The sequence below is a fragment of the Lithobates pipiens genome, unplaced genomic scaffold (assembly GCF_037356315.1).
Source record: "Lithobates pipiens isolate NorthernLeopardFrog02 unplaced genomic scaffold, aLitPip1_a1.2 Scaffold_35, whole genome shotgun sequence".
NCBI lineage: Eukaryota > Metazoa > Chordata > Amphibia > Anura > Ranidae > Lithobates > Lithobates pipiens.
The window spans coordinates 9,250,321-9,263,332 of NW_027507811.1; the positions used below are offsets into that span (position 1 = coordinate 9,250,321).

Consider the following 13,012-nt stretch of genomic DNA (forward strand, 5'->3'; position numbering starts at 1 on the left):
AAAAACAGAAATTGAAGGCGCGCACACCTAGTGCACTACCAGATATAAATTAATAAGAAGAAATTTTTGTATAAAAGTGGGTACTCATAAAAGGCAACTGGCAAAAGCCCATAAACACAGTGGATTGACATGCACAGAGCACACGGTACAGCTAACGGGTTTTGGGGGCGCACCTCCTTCTTCAGAGCTAGGAAGGCTTAAAGTACAAGGTTCCTCCATCTCAGATCCCACGTTGGGTCGGAACCACTCTACGATCGTTGGCCGCCGAGGTGTAAAAAGTGATTCGGCCAGTGCGACTCTAGCGCGGGTTGGAACCCTCAGAAGCATCCTATGTTTTCCTTAAGTCTGAACAAGATTGTTGTCCTGTGAGCTGGAATTTTTTTTGTGCAGGATGGGGGCTGAGCTTGTATCTGAGACAGCATAATATGATTTATGCCCTGTGTGCGTCATGTATTGGTGGCAGCATTTCTCACAAATTGGTGAAGGTGGCCAGGATCTGTCAACAACAGGGGATAGGGGGCTTCTTTTAGATAGAAAGCAGATCCAAATCAGCTTTCTTTGCCAGCAGACCAAAAACTAAGCAAACATAAAACTAAAAAAAAAAAATTTAAATTTTGAATCCAGAAGGCCAATGTAAGTCATGTGTACATGATAGAAACCCTCATACCCTCAGGATACTCATACATCCCCATCCTAATATTGTACAGTCCAATACAGTCCAGATAATTCTCTCTTATTGGTCTACAGGAAACCTGTACAGATTACATGACCAATGAGGATGGAGGAGGACCAGAGTCACATGACTGAGAAGATACTAAACCTCACCCTGGAGATCATCTACCTGCTGACCGGAGAGGTGAGGAGGATTCTGGGAGGTCACATGACATCACTCTTATCTCTATTAATAAAACACAGACCTGACCGGAGAGGTGAGGAGGATTCTGGGAGGTCACATGACATCACTCTTATCTCTATTAATAAAGCACAGACCTGACCGGAGAGGTGAGGAGGATTCTGGGAGGTCACATGACATCACTCTTATCTTTATTAATAAAACACAGACCTGACCGGAGAGGTGAGGAGGATTCTGGGAGGTCACATGACATCACTCTTATCTCTATTAATAAAACACAGACCTGACTGGAGAGGTGAGGAGGATTCTGGGAGGTCACATGACATCACTCTTATCTCTATTAATAAAACACAGACCTGACCGGAGAGGTGAGGAGGATCCTGGGAGGTCACATGACATCACTCTTATCTTTATTAATAAAACACAGACCTGACCGGAGAGGTGAGGAGGATCCTGGGAGGTCACATGACATCACTCTTATCTCTATTAATAAAACACAGACCTGACCGGAGAGGTGAGGAGGATTCTGGGAGGTCACATGACATCACTCTTATCTCTATTAATAAAACACAGACCTGACTGGAGAGGTGAGGAGGATCCTGGGAGGTCACATGACATCACTCTTATCTCTATTAATAAAACACAGACCTGACCGGAGAGGTGAGGAGGATTCTGGGATTCTAACATGATGTTCCTATTGGTTCCCCAATACAGAGATTTCCTCTTGTGAAGTCCGGTGATCATATGACCATCACAGTGCCTCCATGTGACTCCCTAAAACCTGAGAGACACAACATGGAGAAGATTCTAGAAGTCACCAAGAAGATGATGCAGCTGCTGACAGGAGAGGTGAGGAGGATTCTGGGAATTCTGGGACATTATCCAGTAACAGACAAGGAATCACTGATAGTATCATTAGGATCTGTACATTATCTGCATTGTTACCATTGATGTCATTTTTATTATATATTCAGAGTGGAAACCTGAGAGATTCTAAAGTCGATGTTAAAGTCGAGATAAAAGAGGAGGATGATGAGGATGGGGTGATGGAGGAGTTTCCTAAAGGACACAAAGATCTGTACCAGGACACCATGGTGGAGTCATCCAGCTACAGGAACCCACCAGAGAGATGTCCCCGTCCTCTGTATTCCCGGGTGTCTGCACAGAAAGATCACAACTATGCACAACACAATAAGGTGAATGTTCAACAATTATTGTAGTTATGATTTCTACACAAGCATGTTTGTTACAGTAAATGTTTTATTCATTTAGGGTGGAAACTTCGGGGATTATAATATTGTTGTTAAAGAAGAGTGTAAAGAGGAGGATGGGGAGTATGGGGTGATGAAGGAGCTTTCTAAAGAACATGAAGATCTCTACAAGGACATGTCCGAGCCACCTAATAATAGACACCCACCAGAGAGATGTCCCCGTCCTCTGTATTCCACACAGGAAGGTCACACCATCCCCCACCATCATCAGGTAGGTGGAGTTGAGGGTCGGGAACATAAAGTGATTGAACACTCTGACATGTGGAGATGATGTGTGGACTCTACAAGATGATATTTTCTATGTGATCTCACATCATAAATACTTCTATGTTACAGATGTTATTTTCTGACATTCTGTTGGTTTAGGGTGAAGATCTGATGAACATGAAAGTTGAGGGTGAAGTAGAAGAGACGTATGTGAGGGATGATCAGCAATATATGGAGGAGGCTGGAATGACGAGGACATTCATAGAGGAGGACACTCCTACAGAGATCAGCACAGGTGACCCATCATATATTCTTCTCTTATCTCTGCTCTGTTACTACTCACTGTGTAAATGTAGAAGTGATCTGGGAGGACCAAAGAACCTTTGACTGAAGTGGGGGGAAAAGTCCCAGCTGGTTGGGACCTCCACAGAGAACATCTCCTCACTCATATCTACCTGATCCAGATGGGATCTTGATGGAAGTGAACTAACCCTCTCATATCTATTGATGATGTTTTTATATTTTTCCAGGACACGCCATGGAGAAACCCTCAAAGGATCGTCTCACTTTATCTCCAGGTTGTAGAATGGAAGATGAGGACATCACAGGAGATTGTGGAGGAGAAAAGACAATGATCTCCACTATGGATGGTGGACTTCACAGTGTGGATAGACCATGGAACCCCTCCGACTCTGAGCAACCTCGTACTGTGAGGGATGGGGCCGGGATTCAGGGGGAGAAGAAATTTTCCTGTCCTGAATGTGGGGAAAGTTTTAGCTTTGTATTAAATCTTACTGCACATCAGGAACCTCTCAAAGGTGAGACACTTCTACCCTGTTCCGAGTGCGGCAAATGTTTTTTTTTTAAATCAGAACTCGTCATACATTACAAATCTCACACGGGGGAGAGGCCCTATTCCTGCCCTGAGTGCGGGAAGCGTTTTTCACAGAAATCACACCTTGTTATACATCTAAGATCTCACACGGGGGAGAGCCCCTATTCTTGCAACGAGTGCGGGAAATGTTTTTCACAGAAGTCGCACCTTGTTATCCATCAGAGATCTCACACAGGGGAGAGCCCGTATTCTTGCCCCGAGTGCGGGAGATTTTTTTCGCAGAAGTCCCATCTTTCCAGACATCAGCGATTTCACACAGGAGAGAAGCCGTATTCCTGCCACGAGTGCGGGAAATGTTATGCACAAAAATCAGACCTGGTTGTCCATCAAAGGTCTCACACCGGGGAGAGGCCGTATTCCTGCCCTGAGTGCGGGAAATCTTTTTCAGTCAAGGCCAAGCTTTCTAGACATCAGATATTGCACACCGGCAAGAAGCCATATTCCTGCACTGAGTGTGGGAAATGTTTTTCGCAGAAGGCCCATCTTACCAAACATCAGAGGTCTCACCGGGCCGACAAACGGTATTTTTGAAATCCACTGAGCAACACAGGAACTTGGACATTTTTAAACACTGAAGAAGTCCGGTAGATGCGGAAAATTCATGCTACAAGGGTATTTGAGGAAGGCCACACCAACAAAATGGAAATGGCCACCACCAAAGGAATTCCAATAAAGATGGATGTGAGAACTCAGCTGAGGAGGAGGCCTTATCGACTTTTTATTTTTCTATTCTCTTTCTTGTTTTGTTCCTCCTGGTCCCCAGTTTTGGTGCACATAACATTCATAGAAGACTCCACCAATCCTGGCGAATGGTCAACAGATGCCACAGCCAGAATAATATACAGTAAAACCTTGGTTTGAGAGTAACTTGGTTTAAGATCGTTTTTTCGCAGAAGGCCCATCTTACCAAACATCAGAGGTCTCACCGGGCCGACAAGCGCTATTTTTGAAATCCACTGAGGAACACAGGAACTTGGAAGTTTTTAAACACTGAAGAAGTCTGATAGTTGCGGAAAATTCATGCTACGGGGCTATTTGAGGAAAGAAATGCCCAAAACAAGCCAAGACGAAGAGAAGGCCACACCAACAAAATGGAAATGGCCACCACCAAAGGAATGCCAATAAAGATGGATGTGAGAACTCAGCTGAGGAGGAGGCCTTGTCGACTTTTAATTTTTCTTTTCTCTTTCTTGTTTTGTTCCTCCTGGTCCCCAGTTTTGGTGCACATAACGTTTATAGAAGACTCCACCAATCCTGGCGAATGGTCAACAGATGCCACAGCCAGAACAATATACAGTAAAACCTTGGTTTGAGAGTAACTTGGTTTAAGATCGTTTTTTCGCAGAAGGCCCATCTTACCAAACATCAGAGGTCTCACCGGGCCGACAAGCGGTATTTTTGAAATCCACTGAGGAACACAGGAACTTGGAAGTTTTTAAACACTGAAGAAGTCCGGTAGATGTGGAAAATTCATGCTACAAGGCTATTTGAGGAAAGAAATGCCAAAAACAAGCCAAGACGAAGAGAAGGCCACACCAACAAAATGGAAATGGCCACCACCAAAGGAATTCCAATAAAGATGGATGTGAGAACTCAGCTGAGGAGGAGGCCTTGTCGACTTTTAATTTTTCTTTTCTCTTTCTTGTTTTGTTCCTCCTGGTCCCCAGTTTTGGTGCACATAACGTTCATAGAAGACTCCACCAATCCTGGCGAATGGTCAACAGATGCCACAGCCAGAATAATATACAGTAAAACCTTGGTTTGAGAGTAACTTGGTTTAAGATCGTTTTTTCGCAGAAGGCCCATCTTACCAAACATCAGAGGTCTCACCGGGCCGACAAGCGCTATTTTTGAAATCCACTGAGGAACACAGGAACTTGGAAGTTTTTAAACACTGAAGAAGTCTGATAGTTGCGGAAAATTCATGCTACGGGGCTATTTGAGGAAAGAAATGCCCAAAACAAGCCAAGACGAAGAGAAGGCCACACCAACAAAATGGAAATGGCCACCACCAAAGGAATGCCAATAAAGATGGATGTGAGAACTCAGCTGAGGAGGAGGCCTTGTCGACTTTTAATTTTTCTTTTCTCTTTCTTGTTTTGTTCCTCCTGGTCCCCAGTTTTGGTGCACATAACGTTTATAGAAGACTCCACCAATCCTGGCGAATGGTCAACAGATGCCACAGCCAGAACAATATACAGTAAAACCTTGGTTTGAGAGTAACTTGGTTTAAGATCGTTTTTTCGCAGAAGGCCCATCTTACCAAACATCAGAGGTCTCACCGGGCCGACAAGCGGTATTTTTGAAATCCACTGAGGAACACAGGAACTTGGAAGTTTTTAAACACTGAAGAAGTCCGGTAGATGTGGAAAATTCATGCTACAAGGCTATTTGAGGAAAGAAATGCCCAAAACAAGCCAAGACGAAGAGAAGGCCACACCAACAAAATGGAAATGGCCACCACAAAAGGAATTCCAATAAAGATGGATGTGAGAACTCAGCTGAGGAGGAGGCCTTGTCGACTTTTAATTTTTCTTTTCTCTTTCTTGTTTTGTTCCTCCTGGTCCCCAGTTTTGGTGCACATAACGTTCATAGAAGACTCCACCAATCCTGGCGAATGGTCAACAGATGCCACAGCCAGAATAATATACAGTAAAACCTTGGTTTGAGAGTAACTTGGTTTAAGATCGTTTTTTCGCAGAAGGCCCATCTTACCAAACATCAGAGGTCTCACCGGGCCGACAAGCGCTATTTTTGAAATCCACTGAGGAACACAGGAACTTGGAAGTTTTTAAACACTGAAGAAGTCTGATAGTTGCGGAAAATTCATGCTACGAGGCTATTTGAGGAAAGAAATGCCCAAAACAAGCCAAGACGAAGAGAAGGCCACACCAACAAAATGGAAATGGCCACCACCAAAGGAATGCCAATAAAGATGGATGTGAGAACTCAGCTGAGGAGGAGGCCTTGTCGACTTTTAATTTTTCTTTTCTCTTTCTTGTTTTGTTCCTCCTGGTCCCCAGTTTTGGTGCACATAACGTTCATAGAAGACTCCACCAATCCTGGCGAATGGTCAACAGATGCCACAGCCAGAATAATATGAAGTAAAACCTTGGTTTGAGAGGAACTTGGTTTAAGATCGTCTTTCGCAGAAGGCCCATCTTACCAAACATCAGAGATCTCACCGGGCCGACAAGCGGTATTTTTGAAATCCACTGAGGAACACAGGAACTTGGACGTTTTTAAACACTGAAGAAGCCTGGTAGTTGCGGAAAATTCATGCTACAAGGCTATTTGAGGAAAGAAATGCCCAAAACAAGCCAAGACGAAGAGAAGGCCACACCAACAAAATGGAAATGGCCACCACAAAAGGAATGCCAATAAAGATGGATGTGAGAACTCAGCTGAGGAGGAGGCCTTGTCGACTTTTTATTTTTCTATTCTCTTTCTTGTTTTGTTCCTCCTGGTCCCCAGTTTTGGTGCACATAACGTTTATAGAAGACTCCACCAATCCTGGCGAATGGTCAACAGATACCACAGCCAGAATAATATGCAGTAAAACCTTGGTTTGAGAGGAACTTGGTTTAAGAGCGTTTTTGCAAGACAGGCAACATTGTTTTCATAAATTCTGACTTGATATACAAGCGATGTCTTGATATACAAGTAGCGTCAAGTCACAACTGAGTATAAAAGAGAAGGGAGGCGCCTCTAAGTGTAGCAATATGGTTACATTTAATGAAGGTACAACATTTAGCAACTCACGTCCTCCCAACTCATCGTCCTCCGCACCGCCATCAACGTCGTCCCTTCCACGAGCTCTTCAAGCCTCGCTTTCAGATCACTCTACTGCAGGGTAGTCTTCCCGGTCACGGTTGCAGACTGACAGCGGTGAGAGCCGACGGTGCGGAGGTCGGTCTATGCGGACAGCTTTACCCCGGGTGCCTGCATACTTGGATGTGCCTCTTTTAATCGTCAACCATGTGAGTTGCTAAATGTTGGACCTTCATTAAATGTAACCTTATTGCTACACTTAACCACTTGCAGACCGGACCATTTTGCTGGTCAAAGACCAGACCACTTTTTGCGATTTGGCACTGCGTCGCTTTAACTGACAATTGCGCGGTCGTGCGACGTGGCTCCCAAACAAAATTGACGTCCTTTTTTACCCACAAATAGAGCTTTCTTTTGGTGGTATTTGATCACCCCTGCGGTTTTTATTTTTTGCGCTATAAACAAAAATAGAGCGCCAATTTTGAAAAAAACGCATTATTTTTTACTTTTTGTTATAATAAATATCCCCCAAAAATATATAAAAAAACATTTTTTTCCCTCAGTTTAGGCCGATACGTATTCTTATACATATTTTTGGTAAAAAAAAATCGCAATAAGCGATTATTGATTGGTTTGCGCAAAAGTTATAGCGTTTACAAAATAGGGATAGTTTTATAGCATTTTTATTAATAATTTTTTATTATTTTTTTTTTACTAATAATGCCGGCGATCAGCGATTTTTATTGTGACTGCGACATTGTGGGGTTCCCATCGGACATTTTTGACACATTTTTGGGACTATTGTCATTTATACAGCAATCACTGCTATTTAAATGCAGTGATTCCTGTGTAAATGACACTGGCAGTGAAGGGGTTAACCAGTGGGTGGCAGTGTAGGGGTTAAGTGTTCCTAGGGGTGTGTTACTAACTGTGGGGGGGTTGGGCTTTCATTTAGTGAACACTGATCTCTGCTCCAATCACATGGAGCAGAGATCAGCGTCACTAGTTGCTAGGCAGAATGGAGAAATGTTGTTTACACAGCATTCTCTCCATTCGGCCGCTCCGTGAGACGATCGCGGGGATGCCCGCGGCGATCGAGTCCACGGGTCCCGCGACCGGACTCACGGGGGTCCCGACCAGTGCGGGAGCGCGCCGCCGGCGGCGCGCTCCCGATGGCAGGGCGGCATTGAATATTGGATGTACCTGTACGCCAATATGCCTGCCCGTGCCATTGTGTCGACGTACATCGTCGTGCGCTGGTCGGGAAGTGGTTAAGCCCCGTACACTCGATCGGAAATCCCACCAGCAAAAGTCGGATGTGAGCTTTTGGTCAGAGATTCCAACCGTGTGTGTATGCGCCATCGCATGAAATTCCGACAGCAAAAGATTGAGAGCAGGTTTCTCTATTTTTTCAGATGGAAAAAGTTCCGATCGGATATTCTGATCGTCTGTAGCAACTCCGACGCGCAAAATTTCTACGCACGCTCGGAAACGATTCGACGCGTACTCGAAAGCATTGAACGTAATTTTCTCGGCTCGTCGTAGTGTTGTACATCACCGCGTTCTTGGCGGTCGAAAGTTCAGAGAACTTTTGTGCGACCGTGTGTATGCAAGCCAAACTTGAGCGGGAATTCCGTCGAAAAAAACCATCCAAGATTTTTCCGACGAAAACTCAGATCGTGTGTACGCGGCATTAGAGGCTCCTCTCTTCTCTTTTATATTCTGGAGCTCCTGCTGGATTTTGCTTCTAATCTCCTTGTGGAGGCTTCCATTTGCAAATGGACATTTTATGGTTACACAACCTATCATATTGCTATTATCTTTTTATATGGACTATAAACTGAAGGACCTATGAATAAATGGTTGTGGAACGAATCATCTGAGTTTCCATTATTTGTTATGGTGAAATTCGCTTTGATATACAAGTGTTTTGGATCACAAGCATGCTTCCGGAACGACTTATGCTCGCAATCCAAGGTTTTACTGTACTATGGAATCCCTTGGATAATGTTCTGGGCCTTTGGTGATTCCTGGGCTAATAGTCTGTTTTGTGTCAGACCTTGCATTCCTATATAACCGAGTAGTTAACCACTTGCCGCCCGCCCTATTACAAAATGACTGCGGCAAAGTGGTTTCATAATCCTGACCGGACGTCATATGACGTCCTCAGGATTACGAGCCGCTGCGCTCCCCAGGGGGCGCGCATCGCGGCGATCGTTGTTGCGGGGTGTCAGTCTGACACCCGGCAACTACGATCTCGGTAAAGAGTCTCCGACGGAGACTCTTTACCATGTGATCAGCCGTGTCCAATCACGGCTGATCACAGTGTAAATAGGAAGAGCCGGTGATCGGATTTTCCTCACTCGCGTCTGTCAGACGCGAGTAGAGGAGAGCCGATCGGCTGCTCCTCTGACAGGGGGGGGCCTGTGCTGATCTATTATCAGCACAGCCCCCCCGAGGATGCCCACTCTGGACCACCAGGGACGCCACCAGACCACCAGGGATGCCCAGGATAAGGTAAGCCATCCTAGACCACCAGGGATTCCAGTCAGTGCCACAATGGAAGCCAATCAGTGCCCATAATGGATGCCAATCAGTGCCCACAATGGGCATCACTGATTGGCATGCATTATTGCTTGGCACTGATTGGCATCCATTAGTACAGTATAATAATACAATGCTGCCTATCAGTTCCCATCCATGCCGCCTATCAGTGCCCACCCATGCCACCTATCAGTGCCCATCCATGCCCACCTGTGCCGCCTACCCATGCCCACCTGTGCCGCCTATACATGCCCATCCATGCCCATCCATGCCAGCTATCAGTGCCAATTTGTGCCACCTATCAGTGCCCATCCGTGTCGCCCATCAGTGCCACCCATCACTGCCGCCTATCAGTGCCCATCAGTGCTGCCTATCAGTGCCACATATCAGTGTCCATCAGTGCCACTTCATTGGTGCCACCTCATCGGTGCCCATCAGTGCCGCCTTATCATTGCCCATCAGTGTATCCCCATCAGTGCCCATCAGTGAAGGAGAAAATTTACTTATTTACAAAGTTTTGAGAGTGAAACAAAAAAAACATTTTTTTTTTCAAAATTTTCGTTATTTTTTTATTTGTTTAGCAAAAAACAAAAACCGCAGAGGTGATCAAATACCACCAAAAGAAAGCTCTATTTGTGGGAAAAAAATGATAAAAATTTCATTTGGGTACAGTGTACCACGACCGCGCAATTGTCATTCAAAGTGCGACAGCGCTGAAAGCTCAAAATTGGTCTGGGCAGGAAGGTGTTTAAGTTCCCGGTATTGAAGTGGTTAATAAAGTTAATAAAGGTATTATCTGGAACTTCCAACTATTAGTTGGTCTTTCTAATTACATACAGTATTGTGACGACCCTCCGGGCACCCAGCCTGGGTGCCTCCATCAAGATACAGCTTCCTCCAATCTGGAATAAGGTATTATAGCTGAATATTGCACCTAAGAACTAGGCGACACTAGCTTAGGTGCAAACTGGAACTGATTTTATTGTAACCTCACACAAAATATATACCTCACAAAATTAGGTAAGAGCTTGATCACATTATGCAAACTGTAAACAGTAAGATAATTAACATAGCTAAGGAACAGCCAACATAAAAAAAATAAACAGTAAGCTATTTAACAACTAGTCACCTAGACAAGCCTAGGTGACTCAGGTCACTGCCCATCCAGACAATGCTTTGACTAATCAGGGATCCCAGTGTCAGAAACCATGAAATCAGGCCGAGACAGAAGTACAGTTAAATCACACCTGTTTAATAATAAAAGTAAAAAGAACAAACGCAGTCATAGCCAGAGTTCAGGAAACCGGAACGGATAGTCAGCCGAGCCAGAAGTCAGGGATCAATGTAGTGGAACAGCAAGCAGGATCTGAAGCCAGAAGGGACGTCAGCAAAGCAAGTCTTGAACAGGAACGCAGGAGATAGCCTCTGTGATGTTGACCAAGGCGAAGGCAGAGATCCTCTGGGATGGACGGCTTAAGTAAGCAGGATTGACGAGCAGGATATCATCAACAGGTGAGTAACTGTGGAGAGAGATAGGAGCTGGTAATTAGCTGACAGCTGAGCGGCCAGCTCTGAGAAGGAAGGGCTGAGCCCAGCCTTGACACCCAGACAGTCCGAAAAAACAGTCCACAGCCCTGGATACACAAAGTACATTACACATGATGTCTTCTGATTGTTTGGCTTTCAATTGTGTAACCTTGTCCACTAGAAATGCCATCATAAGACAAAACTTCCATGCTCTGACTGGGAGAAGCAGACATGGGCCATAATCAGTGGCTAGAGGACTTGTAGCCTCTAGTGCCCTCTAAAAGACCCTGTCCCGCCTTACATAGTTACATAGTAGGTGAGGTTGAAAAAAAGACACAAGTCCATCAAATGTATGTGATTATATGTCAGTATTTTGCGGTCGTTCAGGTACTTATTTAATAGTTTTTTTAAATGATTGATGCTCCCCGCTGAGACCACCGCCTGCCGAAGAGAATTCCACATCCTTGCCGCTCTTACTGTAAAGAACCCTCTACTCAGTTTAAGATTAAACCTCTTTTCTTCTAATTTTAATGAGTGGCCACGAGTCTTATTAAATACCCTTTTGCGCAAAAGTTTTATCCCTATTGTGGGGTCACCAGTACGGTATTTATATATTGTGGGGTCACCAGTACGGTATTTATATATTGTGGGTTCACCAGTCCGGTATTTGTACATTGAAATCATATCCCCTCTCAAGCGTCTCTTCTCCAGAGAGAATAAGTTCAGAGCTCACAACCTTTCCTCATAACTAATATCCTCCAGACCCTTTATTAGCTTTGTTGCCCTTCTTTATACTCGCTCCATTTCCAGTACATCCTTCCTGAGGACTGGTGCCCAGAACTGGACAGTATACTCCAGGTGCGGCCGGACCAGAGTCTTGTAGAGCGGGAGAATTATCGTTTTATCTTTGGAGTTGATCCCCTTTTTAATGCCAATATTCTGTTTCCTTTGTTAGCAGCAGCTTGGCATTGCTGAGCCCATCATCTACTAGGACCCCCAGGTCCTTCTCCATCCTACATCCCCCCAGAGGTTCTCCCCTCAGTGTATAGATTGCATCATATTTTTGCCACCCAAATGCATTATTTTACATTTTTCTACATTGGACCTCATTTGCCATGTAGTTGTCACTCCCCCCATTAATTTGTACAGATCTTCCTGCAAGGTTTCCACATCCTGCAGAGAAGTTATTGCCCTGCTTAGCTTAGTATCATCCGAAAATACAGAGATTGGATTGTTTCCCTCATCCCCATCCTCCAGGTCATCTATGAACAAATTATACAGGATTGGTCCCAGCACAGAACCCTGGGGGACCCCACTACCCACCCCGACCATTCCGAGTACTCCCCATTTATCACCACCCTCTGAACTCGCCCTTGTAGCCAGTTTTCAATCCATGTACTCACCCTATGGTCCATGCCAACGCACCTTATTTTGTACAGTAAACGTTTATGAGGAACTGTGTCAAATGCTTTTGTAAAATCCAGATACACCACATCTACGGTCCTTCCTTTATCTAGATACACCACGTCTACGGGCCTTCCTTTATCTAGATACACCACGTCTACAGGCCTTCCTTTATCTAGATACACCACATCTACGGGCCTTCCTTTATCTAGATACACCACGTCTACGGGCCTTCCTTTATCTAGATACACCACGTCTACAGGTCTTCCTTTATCTAGATACACCACATCTACGGGCCTTCCTTTATCTAGATACACCACGTCTACAGGCCTTCCTTTATCTAGATACACCACGTCTACGGGCCTTCCTTTATCCAGATACACCACGTCTATGGGCCTTCCTTTATCTAGATACACCACGTCTACGGGCCTTTCTTTATCTAGATACACCACGTCTACGGGCCTTCCTTTATCTAGATACACCACGTCTACGGGCCTTCCTTTATCCAGATACACCACGTCTAGGGGCCTTCCTTTATCT

The 13,012-nt window shown here is 44.8% G+C and overlaps 2 protein-coding genes across 2 annotated transcripts; both read left to right on the forward strand.

The window, feature by feature from the left end:
- Positions 1-1,831: 1,831 nt before the first annotated feature.
- LOC143956030 (uncharacterized) lies at positions 1,832-2,628 on the forward strand. Its single transcript, XM_077466162.1, has 2 exons — positions 1,832-2,049; positions 2,126-2,628. The coding sequence occupies exons 1-2, from the start codon at positions 1,900-1,902 to the stop codon at positions 2,393-2,395; spliced, it is 420 nt and encodes a 139-aa protein (XP_077322288.1). The 5' UTR covers positions 1,832-1,899; the 3' UTR covers positions 2,396-2,628.
- Positions 2,629-2,719: 91 nt separating this feature from the next.
- LOC143955862 (uncharacterized) lies at positions 2,720-8,872 on the forward strand. Its single transcript, XM_077465980.1, has one exon. It carries the CDS (start codon positions 2,870-2,872, stop codon positions 3,755-3,757), a length of 888 nt encoding a protein of 295 aa, XP_077322106.1. The 5' UTR covers positions 2,720-2,869; the 3' UTR covers positions 3,758-8,872.
- The last annotated feature ends 4,140 nt before the right edge of the window (positions 8,873-13,012 follow it).

Bases quoted from the DNA above. Each gene is read 5' to 3' on its own strand.
- LOC143956030 (XM_077466162.1), top strand. From the start codon at position 1,900: ATGGAGGAGTTTCCTAAAGGACACAAAGATCTGTACCAGGACACCATG. The intron at 2,050-2,125 runs GTGAATGTTCAA...TTATTCATTTAG, and splicing joins ACTATGCACAACACAATAAG to GGTGGAAACTTCGGGGATTA.
- LOC143955862 (XM_077465980.1), top strand. From the start codon at position 2,870: ATGGAGAAACCCTCAAAGGATCGTCTCACTTTATCTCCAGGTTGTAGA.